The sequence below is a fragment of the Lepisma saccharinum genome, chromosome 20 (genome assembly GCF_977018435.1).
Source record: "Lepisma saccharinum chromosome 20, izLepSacc3.1, whole genome shotgun sequence".
NCBI lineage: Eukaryota > Metazoa > Arthropoda > Insecta > Zygentoma > Lepismatidae > Lepisma > Lepisma saccharinum.
The window spans coordinates 16,442,985-16,457,366 of record NC_139248.1 but is presented as its reverse complement, the minus strand read 5'-3'; the positions used below and the strand labels follow the sequence as shown (position 1 = coordinate 16,457,366).

The 14,382-nt window shown below is 38.2% G+C and overlaps 1 protein-coding gene across 1 annotated transcript in view; it reads right to left on the bottom strand.

Annotated features, from left to right (window-relative positions):
• Window positions 1-9,094: 9,094 nt before the first annotated feature.
• The window catches only part of LOC146003743 (apyrase-like), a 70,059-nt gene continuing 64,771 nt past the window's right edge, over window positions 9,095-14,382 (bottom strand). Inside the window, exon 9 of the mRNA XM_083142138.1 lies at window positions 9,095-10,295. Within this exon, the coding sequence (XP_082998264.1) occupies window positions 10,090-10,295 (206 nt within the window). The 3' untranslated portion in view covers window positions 9,095-10,089. The remainder of the gene's footprint in view (window positions 10,296-14,382) is intronic.

Below are 14,382 nucleotides of genomic sequence, written 5' to 3'. Positions count from 1 at the left end.
ATCTTTTACCCAAAGTGTTTCCACATTTTAGGTAAAACCACTGAATGCGTGCATGAGCTATTTTGGTCTCATCACATCTAATTCCAGCTTTCATTCATTTCTACTCATCCTTCTCTGACACAAACTTGCATTTATTCCAAGAAGGTCGGCGCAAACATGATACAAAGAGAGGTTGAATATGTAATGTAAACACAGTCAAAAAAGTTTTGCATCAGGATGGAAAATGACAAAATATACATGAAGCACAAAGTTTATTGGCAATGACAGTGGGAATACAAAAGAAAAGATGAAGAACAAGACATGTTGAATGAAAAGGGAACAAAAAACGTACAATTTTCTCAGAAATGTTTTTTAAAACTAAAATGGCACAATTCATGATGGAGGCGAAAAAACAAAACTGTCACAAGAAGACTGTTCGTCATAGCGGATCCATCAGAAACATTGCCTACCACCTCGTGTGTCCTCCCCTGGCTGCAAGAAGGTCTTGAACATACAGTGGCATACTGAGGATGAGACGATCAAGGTGATCTTGCGGTAAGCGATCCCATTCATCCTGTACTGCTAGAAGAACTTCACGAAGATTGGTGGGAGCCACAGGACGGTTTGCAATGACATTTTTTAGCATTGCCCATGCATGTTTGATGCAATTCATGTCGGGACTTTGCGCTGGCCAGAGCATGCGACGAATATTCGCCGCCTGCAGATAATCGTGAACCATATGTGTGCGGTGTAGACGGGCATTGTCATCCACCAAGACAAATTTGTCACCAATTTCCTGATGAAATGGTTCCACAGTCTTCTGGAGAATGTCCCTGACATAACGAACAGCTGTTTGTGTCCCTCTAATTGGAATTAGGGGCGTTCGACGTCCGAGCATGATCCCTGCCCACACCATGATTCCTCCTCCTTGGTATGGATGGACCCCCTGGACACTACGAAGCCCCACTTGCAGTTCAGGGCCTCGCCACACACGTCCTCTTCGTGAATCTGGCCTTGGACAGAGCCTACATTCATCGGTGAGGAGCACATGAGCCCAATGATCGGGTCCCCAATTTCGATGTGCACGGGTCCAATGCACACGGTCACGCCGATGTTGTGGCAATAGGTACTGGCGCCAGAGAGGTCTTCTGGAACGTAAACCACTTCCTCGGAGAGTGTTACAGAAAGTTTGGTTTGACACACGCACAGCAGAGGCTGCCCGGAGGGCATGAGTGATGTTCCTTGCCGTCATGGTATTCTGTTGCCGAGCTGAGAGTTGTACATAGCGGTCTTGTGCTGGTGGTGTGACCCATGGACAACCTGTCCGTTGACGATCTGCTACCGTTCCTGTGTCTGTATACCGCCTCCAGGTCCTACAGACATCACTTTGTGCCACTCCAACAGCCCATTGTGATATGCCAGTCTGCAGTAGCATGATGATCCTGGCCGGATCAAACTGCACTATTGTACGCCTAGGCATGCCTTGAACACAGCTGCACTCGCTCACCTTCGCTAACTGGACACAAGGAACACCTAACCAACCTTCGCCAACTACCGTGGTGCTACGCTCGAACACACGCATGCACTTGCCGACTCTGGTAGTCGTCTGTGGTGATTGGTACTGCACATTGACCACGTTACTTTGCACAATGAGCTCTGCTTCATCGGTTCTTGTCCTCTTCGGCATGTTGCAGATGCTATTTTCATCACTTCTCGGGTGATGCAAAGCTTTTTTGACTGTGTTTATGTGGTTCAAACTTGAACCGCACAGGGCAACATTGAAAGGGAGAAAGCAGCAAGACCACGAACTCCACGTGTATGAGACTACTGCTGAACCCCTGTGCATGTAAATTGCCCACATGCCCACATTGAGCTTCTGCCTGCCGCCAACCGAAGGATTCGCTATGGCACGAGCTCTCCTGTGGGGGGTTCAACTGAGGTACTGCACCATGCCGGTTCAACTCACAGCTTCTCAGCGGACAGAAATGCATGACTTGTGTAAAAAAATTAGTGAAATATTGTGAAAAGGAAAAGACAATGTTTATTGTTTATTCTTGAGGTGAATACTGTATATTACTGGGGGTTCACTGATCCTGTGCGCTATAGTGCCTACAGCGCCTGACCCAGTGGCAAGAGTAAAATTAGGCAAATTATCTCGTCAGCATTTTCATTTAGTCCATTTTCCACAATATGATTGTGAATTGAAATAAAAGATCAATAAGCAGAGGACATTTGCTTTGATCCAGCAAAATTCCATTACTTAAAAAACACTGGAAGTAGAACAAAAGAGAATGAGAATGGTGGACAATTTGCATACTATTATCTTTGCCTGTACCAAAACATAGAATCTTTTATAGAACAACATTTTCAGGAACTTAAATATGCCAAAATGTAACAACAGCACACAACCCAGTGCTGGACAAGAGCTAGGATTACCGAACAGTGAAAATAGAGAGAGTAGGTATTGTACAGTGTGTCCGAAAAGTCACGCAACCCAGTGTTTACGACCGTATAACGGAATAGTGACACGTGACAGCAACAGTGTTGCCAGTGTCCCTCGTAATATTGCGAAAACAGATTTTTGGAACAGCCCATTTATTCCCTCGGGCAATGTTTTTGAAACTTCGTCAAAATTTTTTTTTACTTCAAATTCAATAGATGGCCATTCAAATTGTTTGTTGGTATTGTGAAATGTTGCAATAATTTACCTCGGTGAGCTCTGTGCATCAATACACAATTTGCAAGAAAAAAAAAAACAACTTTTGGCAACACTTTGCTTATTTGTTATTAAAACATGCATGTTCTTACATATGTGTGTGTCTAAATTTTCCCAATATCCAGGGCATTCTCTTGGCAGAAACAGTTTCTTCTCATTCAGTTTCGCTATTGTGTTATACAGTCGTAAACAGCAGGTTGCGTGACTTTTCGAACACTTGTTAGTAATAAGTCAAGGCTTCCTGCAGGGGGCACTTGCATACTATACCCCTGAGATATCTGGAAAGCCTTCATATAATTTAAATGGTGAAGCATGAAAACATCTGTAAAAGACACCAGATTAAATACCTACGCAAATTATTCTAATGATGGGAATGATTTATGAGAATCTCTTCAACTGGGAGAAGAACTGCCACGCCATGAATCATTGTAGTTCAGGATTAAAACACTAACTTCCACAAGATCAGAAGCATTTAATTGCAAAATATATTGACAAGTGTACAACATACATTTCTTGAAATTTACATATATCTTACAAATTTACAACAAACTTAGATAATTAAGCATAAAAATTATATGTACAACAGGATAATTTTTTTAAAAATAATTTCTGTTATATACAGTATGTAACATTCTTATTCCTACACACAGATTTTCAAAGAAAATGCTTTAATATCTGAAAGGAAATACACTCTTTTGAAATTGTTTCTTTACAATTCAATAACCAATATCATTAGGAACAACCTGTAGGAAGGCCAAGACGAAGATGGAGGGACAACGTGGAGATGGACCTAAAGGAAATCGGAAGGGATGGAAAAGAGTATATAGATCTTGCTCAAGATAGGGACATGTGGAAGGCCTGTTGCTGCAGCCATGAACCTTCGGGTTTAAGATGGCTAGAGAGTTAGTTAGTTAGTTCATTAGGAACATAAAATCTTACCCAAATTCTGTATAACCAATGGCAATAATAAATGAATCTGAAAGAAACATGCCACTTTTTGTACAACTTTTCTATTTGTACACTTAATATAAAAGAAAAAAAGTATATTCAGAGCAAATTGACTGACAGTTCTAATACTTTGATGCATATCCTTTGGCTTTAATTACTGCTTGACACCTGTTCTAAATAGAATTAACCAGTTTTCAACTCTGTTTGGACTCGCTTCTTCAAAATTGCCCATAAATGCTCAATGGGATTTAAGTCTGGACTTTGAGCTGGTGTTTGTAGTAGTTTGGGCACATTCCATATTAACCAATTCATCTTAACTCACGCCTTATGCTTACTGTCATTGTCTTGTTGGAATCTGTAAATAGGCAGCATGTCCATTTTTGGGCACTCTGCTTTATATTGTTCTTCAATATGTCCAAATAGACATATACATCCATGATACCATCAATAAACTGGATGGTACCAACACCTTTGGACGACATACAGCCCCAAATCATTAATGACCCACCACCATGTTTAACTGTTGGAACTGTGTTAATGTGATCATTGTCTTTATTTGATTTTCTCCAGACCCTATTTATCCCATCTGACCCGTATATGTTAATCTTGGGACTCGTCGGACCATATGACACTATCCCAAAATTCCTGGTCCTTGGGGATATGCTCTTTCGCGAATGAAAGTCTATTCCTGCGATTCACCTTATTTACATACGGCCTCTTTCGTGGTATTCTGCCATGATATCCATGCTTCCACAAGGCACGTCGGACAGTTTGATCGGACATCATCTTGCCAGTAACATTTTCTACTAACTGGTTGTAACTGAGGAACACTTAGTCGGGGGTTTTCTCGCACTCTTTTTAAAATAAAGCATTCATCACGTTTATTCAACCGTCTCTCTCTTGGTTTTCTCGGCACATTCTGTTTTGAACCTTCCTCTCTAAATTTGTTTACTATGTATTGAACTGTGTAGTATGATTTATTTACTCTGTCCAATTTTTCTTAGCAAATAACCTCTAAGGGTCAAATTTATAACAACATCCTTCAGATCGGAACTAAGTTCCTTCACCTTGACCATTTCTAACATGCTGAATGACGATAGGCCTACAACAATACCTAAACCAGCATTCCGCACGGGGATCGTGCCTGCATGTTCAAACTTGTTGCGAAGTTGCAAACTGCATGAAATCACTCGAATAGCGGTGGCGTTGTATGCAAGGAAGATTGAAACTCTTGCCTGTATGAATAACAATGTTGCATGAAACAGTGTGCTTTTCTATTTTCACACAAATTATATGCTCTGTTCATGCACTTTGAACATACATTTTTATTGACGTTTGTTGGTGAAACCTTCATTAACATTAATTTCCAGGTACATATGAAAATGATTATATTTACTAGTAGATATGACATGTTTTCCTCGGAAATTTTATGTGTAGGAATAACAATGTTACATACTGTATGTGTATATGCATATATATATATATATAAAAATCAAATAAGGTAAAAGGAAACACTCACCGGACAGTAGGAAAATTCAAAATTTTCGCTAATTTATAGCATCATCGGTGTGAGAAGAAACAGAAGACGGAACCGTATGTCCGGTTCCGTCTTCTGTTTCTTCTCACACCGATGATGCTATAAATTAGCGAAAATTTTGAATTTTCCTACTGTCCGGTGAGTGTTTGCTTTTACCTTATTTGATTTTTACTTAGCCCTTTTGGCCCTCCTTGCTTTTATCCATTATATATATATATATATATATATATATATATATATATATATATATATGAAATGGGACCCAAAAGTTAGTTATACAGTACACGCGCATTTTAGATTGTTGTAAAAACTTCAAATTATGCCCAAGATGCTCTAAAATTCATAGACTTGCATTTGTTGGTAGTAGACAAGCTAAAAATATCAGCATTATTTGCTTTTTGGCTAGGGATAAATTATGAGAAAAGCAAGTGGATTTGGCATTTCTAAAGATCACATCTACAGGAGGGGTTAAGTGTGTGTTGCAGGTCTGTTGTAATGAAGTATAATATCCACAATGAGAAGCCATTTCCTGTTGTTTTATTTGTACAGCATGCAAAATAGGAGGCAAGCTGTACAGGGTCAACAAAGTTAGTAATAAGTTGTGTTTTATATAGTGTATATTGATACACTTGTAGATTAAATTGTATCTTCTGCAAATATGCTGTATAAAGAAACAACTGCCAGAGTACGAATTGAGATGAGTGTACCTATTTACATTCAATTTGTTAACATTCTTTGTTTTTATGAGTACAATTAATGCTGGGGAAGAGACCTAAATCATTTGTGCTTTTGTTTCACTTCTTGCCAAAAATAATAGCAAAAAGTGACAGAACTTGATGATGGACAATTTGCATACCATTTTTATTGTCTTTCGAAATAGGGCTACTGTGGTAAGCTTGAATATCCAAAATACTTCTCAAAAGTAAAGGAAATTAATCAATCCAGTACTTTTTTTTATTAAAATATTCCTTTTCTTTTGTATTTTTTACCACAGTTCACAGGAAACTCAAAAGAAAATAGGAGTTGGCAACACTGTCATATTGTCTGGTGCACACCTGTTGATGTAGTAGCTTCAAATATGTTACCATCTGTTGTGTTTTTCAATTCCTCTGTTTATGTAAAGGACTTTGATAAACATCAGTGAAATATTTCTGGGCTGTCTTATTTTGCAAGTTTGCCATACAGCTTTACAACACTGGTGAGTTAATTTCCAGTTCCAATATCTTGCCTTATTATTTGTAGGATATACAGTCAGTCTTAAAATTAAGCATACATCTGCATCTATAAAAACTCCTGATTTTTCTTTGATATATTTACTTGAAGCATAAAATAAGTGCTTTGATAAATATAAATTGTATTTGTTAAACTTAACAGCTATAATAGAAATTAGATGCATAATCCTGTACCACAAAATTGAAGGTACAGAAATGATAATTTGCTATTAACTGACTAAATAATTATTATTTTTGGGCATAGGTACACAGTCTACCAGTTGTTGGGAGTGCAGTTTATCATAATATTTGCTTCCATTTGATGTTCATAATTCCTTCAGTTACCAAACTGTTAAAGTAGTTGAAATATAATGTATAGGCTAGTTGGCCCAAGTTCAGATTGTTTAATTCAGAACTAATCTTGGTACACAGGCATTTTTAACATGGTTCGATTTCTATTTATGTCTGTTGGTACATACTTCAGAGGCTTGGTGATTACTTGGGAGCGAATTTACAATACCAGAAGTATATTGAATTGCTTTCAATTTTGGAAGAGGAGGACTTAGAGAAAAGAGGAACAACAAGTAGGCGGACAATAAAACCATTTAACAACAGTGCCAAAAAAGAACTCATTGAGCTGTAGGCAAATATCGAAAAACACAAACAAACCACTCAAAACAAAAGAAGAAACCATTCTTAACAACAATACTGATGAAAAAAGACAGTGGCCTCTGATCTGATCTCTATAGAGACTGCCGACAGTACAGTAAAATACTTTTGGCTCCTATTTCAATGCTTGGCTGTTGTATACAATAACAGCGGTCTCACTACAATACCTATTAATCGGGCACTCAATGTGACTATGACATATGACATTGTAAGAGTTAATGTTTTCAACATAGGTTTTAAATAAGGGGTGCAGAAAAAAGTAGGGGTTGCGCAAGCACCCCTTCGTTCCCCTTCTGGTGCTGCCACTGCAGATGCTCTACAATCTCCCATACTTCTCAGACTTAAGCCCCTGTGACTTTGATTTGATCCCTAAGATGAAAGACATTCACTTCCGAACTGTTCCAGAGATTCTTCAGGCAATAGACCACTCCATTCGAACCATCAACAGAAGAGGCACTGCTACAGAAATACTACGACTTCCACATCGCTGGCAATGGTTGTACACAATGCTGGCGACTACATCGAAGGGCTGTAAAAGTTTCACAGAGGTATCTCTTTTGTATCATTTGTAAATTAATAGTTGCCACTATTAAATTTCCAACCCATGTAAAATGGACAGGCTGGGGTCTGCTTGACTCGTACAAGTTTCAACACGTGTAGCAGAATGCCTTATGCAATGAATGTCTCGATGATACAAATAGAGACCTCGGTAAATGTCTTATATCGGAGACACTTTTCTAACGCATATTTTCAGTTTCAAATGGTTCGTACTTACCAATTGTGTATTGCAGAACCGATTTCAAGGTGCCATTATGCTTTTTACACTAAAATAACTTCGATTTTTCACATTACGAGTAATTATTTTGGGTCCTTTCTTCCGTTGCGGAACATAGAATATTTCGTGCACAGCTGTGGATCATCACGCGTCTTGCTTGTGTTTTGTCGATTTGGAGAGGGCATGCAGTGTTGCAACTTTCTTAACCGAAAAATACCTACTTTCGTGTTGATTATGTCATCACAAACCATTGACGGATAGCTCCAAAAACCATTCCCGATAGCCCCAAAAACCATTCACGATAGCATCAAAAACCATTGACGGATATCCCCAAAAACCATTCACGTTAGCCCCACGAACCATTTCTGGCAAGGTAAGGTTAGGTAAGCATAGTTAAAAAAATAAAAATAAAATTCTGGTAAAAAAAGGCTTGTTTGGAAACACTTCTTCCTCTCGCGAGACCGCGTGACTTTCGACACTCGCGCCATCTGCAGGTTCATAATGGAAACAACGGCATAATGTTGTCGCTCCGCACATCAAACGTTCTTATTTTCTATTGTGCAGCATTCCATACTGACAAAATACCTCCACAAAGCTTGATAAATGCAACAGAAACTCATTTCCGTAAGTAGTTTCTCCTGTAAATTTGAAGAAAAGTGTCTCCGATATAACAGACATTTACCTCTACCTGGAAGGTACTGAGAATGACAATACAGTATGTTGAGAAAGTATATCGAAGATTTATAGAAATATTATCACCTGGGTCCCATAGACCCCTAGGGTCAATTTAGAAGTGAAGGAAGATCAATCATTTTTGAGAGAGGTGATCATGTAATTTTAGACAGCAAAAGTATGATGGTCAGTGTTGGACATCTCCATGAGTACTCTCCCTCCTCTCCTTTAAACTGTATATTGAAAGCTAATGCTTGCAAGCCTTTACTATTGAGCATACCACTCATAGAAACAAATCACAGGTCCAGCCATAAAATTACCAAAGAATATATAATGGCATCTCGTGAATGAGTGTACACCCAGAAATTTTGTAAGATTGTGAAGTCAAGACTTTCAGTTTGGACATCCGCAGGAACTGATCAAGCAGCTCCTCAATTGTCCTTGCAATGCTGTGTCGACACCATTCTTTAGTTCCCACTGGGAATCGAACCTGGGACCACTCACACCAAAGGTGAGAGTGCTATTCATTTGGCTACACGGTAGCCCCAAATGGTAGAAAGCTCTATTTATTTTTGGCAAGTTATATATATATATATATATATATATGAGTGAAATCAAAACTAATAATGCTTGTATAAAAACAAATGGTACTACTTTACTATACCAGAGACACCTGTCAATGATTTATTTCGCACTTTTTTACATTGCTAACGTACTATTCTGCATTGCAGAACATTTATTTAGGTGAAATAATGAATTTCTAACGAAAATAATGTCTATTTCTTACATTAACGAGTACTTACTGTTCTTCCTTATTTCCACACAATATGGCGATAGCTTACCCGTTCTTCGTGCGTTGTGCCAGTGTGTTGTCGATTTGGAGTGTGCATGCAGTGTTGCAACCTTGTTCACCGAAAAATACCTAAATTTAAAAACACTTCACGAAAAATAGTTCAATTTTTGACATAAAGAGTAATTATTAAACCATTGACGTTAGCCCCAAAAACCATCCACGGGTAGCCCCAAAAATCATTGACGTTAGCCCAAAAATTCACGATAGCCGCACGAACCATCACGGGGATGAGGTATGCCTACTAGGTTAGGTCTGTTAGGTTAGGTTCCATTAGCACTCCTTTCATTCAATTTAGCATATACGGACAACGACACGTCATCTAATAGTGAAAAGACGGCATGGGTTGAAACACTGACTACGGCGTTTACGTCATCAAACACATGGAACATTGTGCTCTCATGCAGAAAGCAAATGGCGGCAGCAGCAATAGCACGTCGGAAAGAGATTTTCATAGAAAACTACATGCATTCGCATTAAAATGGATCAAAACTACATTACCGAACATCAACAACGCTACAGAAAATGATTTGCGTAAGTACTTTCTCCTGTAAATTTGAAGAAATCCGTCTCTGGTATAGTAAAGTGTTACCAAACAAATAAACTGGCTACTGAGATAGAGTAACTTGGGGAATATGGTCCATTCATATTAATCACTATATTATTTTCAACAATCCATACATAAGTGAAAAGTTTCTGATTCCCTTATGTCAATCATAGCTGTAGCAACATTCATGAAATCAATCTCAGTGTGTTAAAAAATAACACAATGGGTAAGATTGACACTTTAATATTGTTGCTTCCATTCGAATTATTACTGTCTGGTATGCCATCTGTAGTTTCATTTGCTGCTAGAACAACAATCCTTCCTTCAATCCCCTGTGTAATTGGACTTTGCTTTTTGACGTAGGCGACAAAAATATCAGTGTCCAGTCCACCTGAAAAGACAGGATAAATGTGCGTGAAGAGCCTTGTGAAAACAAGCATTTTATTATTATTATTGCATAGGTTGATATAAACATGACATGCCATTTTTCTTTACTTGTATGTTTCTTCTTTCAAAAGGTGAGTTTCTTTCTAATGAAGTTTATAAAATGAATCAATATTGTGCTTTATAGGTGGGTTTCATGTGTCACAAAACCACAACTTGGTCGCATGACTGGTCCGTGCTTGTAAGCCAGATTCATGCAAATAAAGGGAGTTTGCCCGAAGACAAGCTGCTAGATTTAAATTTTTCATTCGCTGTGTTCAGTGTTGAAATGGAAACTCCAATTTTCCCCTGGGTCTTCGAGAATGAAGCAAAATTTCTTTTCTGTAAAAGCAAATTGTAAAAATGCAATGTAGAAGAACACTTTTTTCTGCCTTGAGCGAAAAGTCAATAAATAATAAAATACATGCAGCAACCTTTATTTACCATGTATGTACGATTATCTTACATTTATAGATATGGGCAAATCCAGACATTTTTCGAGGAGGGGGTCAAGGAATACATGCTTCGCTTGTTGCAATGCTTTATTTTGTAAAAGGGGATAAAAATTATTTTACTTTTCAACTTAAAAAGCACAATGAACTACAGTATATGAAAGTTTTTACAACTCTATACCTTTTCCCTCCTGCTGAATTGGCCATGTTTCTCAGTATCAAGCATAAATGTAGTTATAATCAGTGTTTTTCATGGAAAAAAATTTTTAGCATTCATTGTAAGTCAGTTTGCTATGGTGACATGATATTGATACCAAGTTGATCATAAGAGCTGTTGAAAATATGCTGTGCTGTATTCATTCGTCATGTGTATATATTTATCTTTATTTCTTTCATAACTAAGACCGATTATGTGAAGAAAGGTTCAGTATTATCTACCATTTTGTTCTGCAGATAAGACATGTAGAGCTAAGAAAAGACAGTTTGAGAAAAATAAAATAGAAGAGTTAGATGAAATGAAAGATAGAAATGAGATACGAAAGTTTTATGAGAGAACAAGAGATCTGAAGAAAGGATACCAACTCCAAGCAGTTTTCTGCAAGGATAAAGAAGGAAACCTCATGGGAGACAAAAGAAAGATGATGGAAAGGTGGCAGGAGTATTTCTGTGAATTACTTAACGGAACCAATGAGGAGGATAAAGAAGAGGGGAAAAGTCATGAAGAGGAAGAAATAAGTGAGGAAGAGGAAGAAGAGATAATACCAACTTTAAAGGAAGTAAAAGATAAAGTCTCTAAAGAATAATAAAGCGCCAGGAGAAGATGGCATAGAATCGGAGCTGTTGAAATATGGTGGAGAAGGAGTGAAGAAGGCCATATATGAAGTGATAGAAGAAGTTTGGATAAAAGAAGAAATGCCCAGAGACTGGACAGTAGGAATAATATGCCCGATACATAAGAAAGGGGATAAAGCTAAGTGTGAAAACTACCGTGGAATAACACTATAGATCCACCAACTTATTTGAAACCCTGGCCAGAAACAAGTGGTGCTAGTGTCGAATGTTTAGGAGGGGAGCTCGGGAACTCTGGGGCAAGAGAAGGGATGGCAGAAACACGTGTTTTCCCCCCTGTGTTGCCAAATCTAGAAGTGGGCGTGTGCAGTGAAAGGTTTGCAAGTAAGCAAATATGCAGGCCGAATATTAAGTTTCGTTTCTAGACGTGGTAATTCAAATAACATAGCATAAGAGAGAGGAGGGAGGGGGACACTAAAGTTAAACACGCCTGCTGTCTCGCAGAAGGATATCAACAATTTAAACACATAAGATTAATATTCTAAATTATGTAAACTATAAAAAAAATTATGTAAAGAAAAAAAGAAAAAAAACCTGAATCCAAGTTTCATCAATGTAAACAACAGGCCTCCCTTCGTTGCGGAATCTGTTGATCGCACGAAGATATCTTGCTCTCCAAATGACAATGTTGCTTCGTTCAACCAGAGCTAAGCGAGAGTTTTTACATTTTTTAAATTTAACGCCTATTTGTTTCATAATTTTCCGTAATGTTTCTCCCCCCCCCCCCCCCCCCGATAATTAATTTCTTCCTTAGCAATAGCTAAAAGTTTCAATATTGTAGGAACTTCTCTTTTCACTACGTACATTTCATGGACAATTTCTGGTCAGGGGTTTGTAAATCTTTTTTCTTTTTTTCAGTTTTTTAAGCAATGAGTCCGACCGTCCCGTTAGATATACTGCTCTCTTTAGGGGTTGATCGCGAGGATAATTTCACCCGTCTCTTTTCTCTTCTTCACACTTCTCGATGATTCGTAGTAACAAATTTTGCTCACTGCTGTGCACAACTTTCGACACTTTACACTTACTCAAAAACACGTCTACGCACATCAACAACACTCCTCGAATTCTTGAAGAGAGTAAAATTAGCAACACTGTGTCAGCGGAAGTGGGAAGGTCTTTGCCTGACCAGCGCCAGAGCAAACACCGGGTATGAAAGAAGGAGGTGGGGGAGGCCGGTTAGTTCGCATATTTTCCGAGGTTTCAGAAAGCTTGGTGGATCTATACTGGATGGAACTTATAAAGTATTTGGTAAAATTTTAGCAACACGATTGAAAGATTGGATGGAAAGAATCATGGGAGATTACCAAGCAGGATTTAGAAAAAATCGCTCCACGATGGACCAGATATTTTTACTGCGTCAAGTGTTGGAGAAGTTCTATGAGTATAAAAAAGAACTTCACCAACTATATGTCAATTTTAAACAAGCATATGACAGCTTGGAAAGAAATAAGATCTACAGTATAATGAAAGAGTTTGGAATCCCAAGAAAATTGATAAGACTGACAAAAATGACAATGAAATCAACGGAATGTAAAGTCAGAGTAGAACAGGAAATGACAAACGTGTTTAAAGTAGAGAAAGGACTGAGACAGGGAGATTTACTTTCTACAATACTATTTAATTTAGCATTGGAAAAAGTAATCCGACAACTACCAATCAACCCTGGAGGAACAATATTAAATAGACTTATGCAAATAGTAGCATATGCAGATGATGTAGCTTTAATAGCAAGGAATAAGCAAGCTATGGAAGAGAGTTATCAAGTATTAGAAGAGAAAGCTCAAGAACTAGGACTGGAAGTGAAAACAAATACAACAAAATATATGAAGATGGGAAATCCAGAAAGAGGCAGAAGAGAACCTTACATAAGAATAAATGGAAAAGAATATGAAAGAGTGGAAGCCTTTAAATATTTGGACTCAATAATAACAGCAGATAACAAGACAGCTACAGAACTACAGGAAAGGATAACAAGTGGAAATCGATGCTACTTTTCTTTGCAAAATATGTTTAAATCTAAGAACGTTAGTAGGAACACAAAAAATAAAATATATACAACAATATTAAGACCCATAGTAATGTATGGTTCAGAAAGTTGGGTGATGTCGGTAAGAGAGGAAGATTGGTTGTTAAGGTGGGAAAGGAAAATACTGAGAAGGATATTTGGAGCGGTAAGAGATAAAGAGGGATGGAGAATGAGAACAAATATGGAAGTACAGGAATTATTTAAGCAGCCAGATATTGTAGTGAAGATCAAACAGGGTAGAATACGATGGGCTGGGCATGTTCAGAGGATGGAAGAAGCACGGGTTGTCAAGAAAATATTCAATGGAAAACCGGAAGGGAGAAGAAGAGGTAGGCCCAGGAAAAGATGGATGGAGGACGTGGAAGAGGACCTAAGAAGATTAGGAGTTAAAGGATGGAGAAGAAAAGCAGAGGATCGAGATGAATGGAGAGAGGTAGTCAGGAAGGCCAAGGACCTACATGGACTGTAGCGTCGACCAGTAAGTAGTAAGTAAGTATTTTGTTCTGCCCCACCTCCTCCCCCCCAAAAAAAATTAAGATTATAAACCTGTTTAAGCATTTCATGAAATAACCACTAACTAACTAACTCTCTAGCCTTCTTAAACCCGAAGGTTCATGGCTGCAGCAACACAGGCCTTCCATCTTTCCCTATCTTGAGCAAGATCTATATACTCCTTTCCATCCCTACCGATTTCCCTTAGGTCCATCTCAACGTTGTCCCTCCATCTT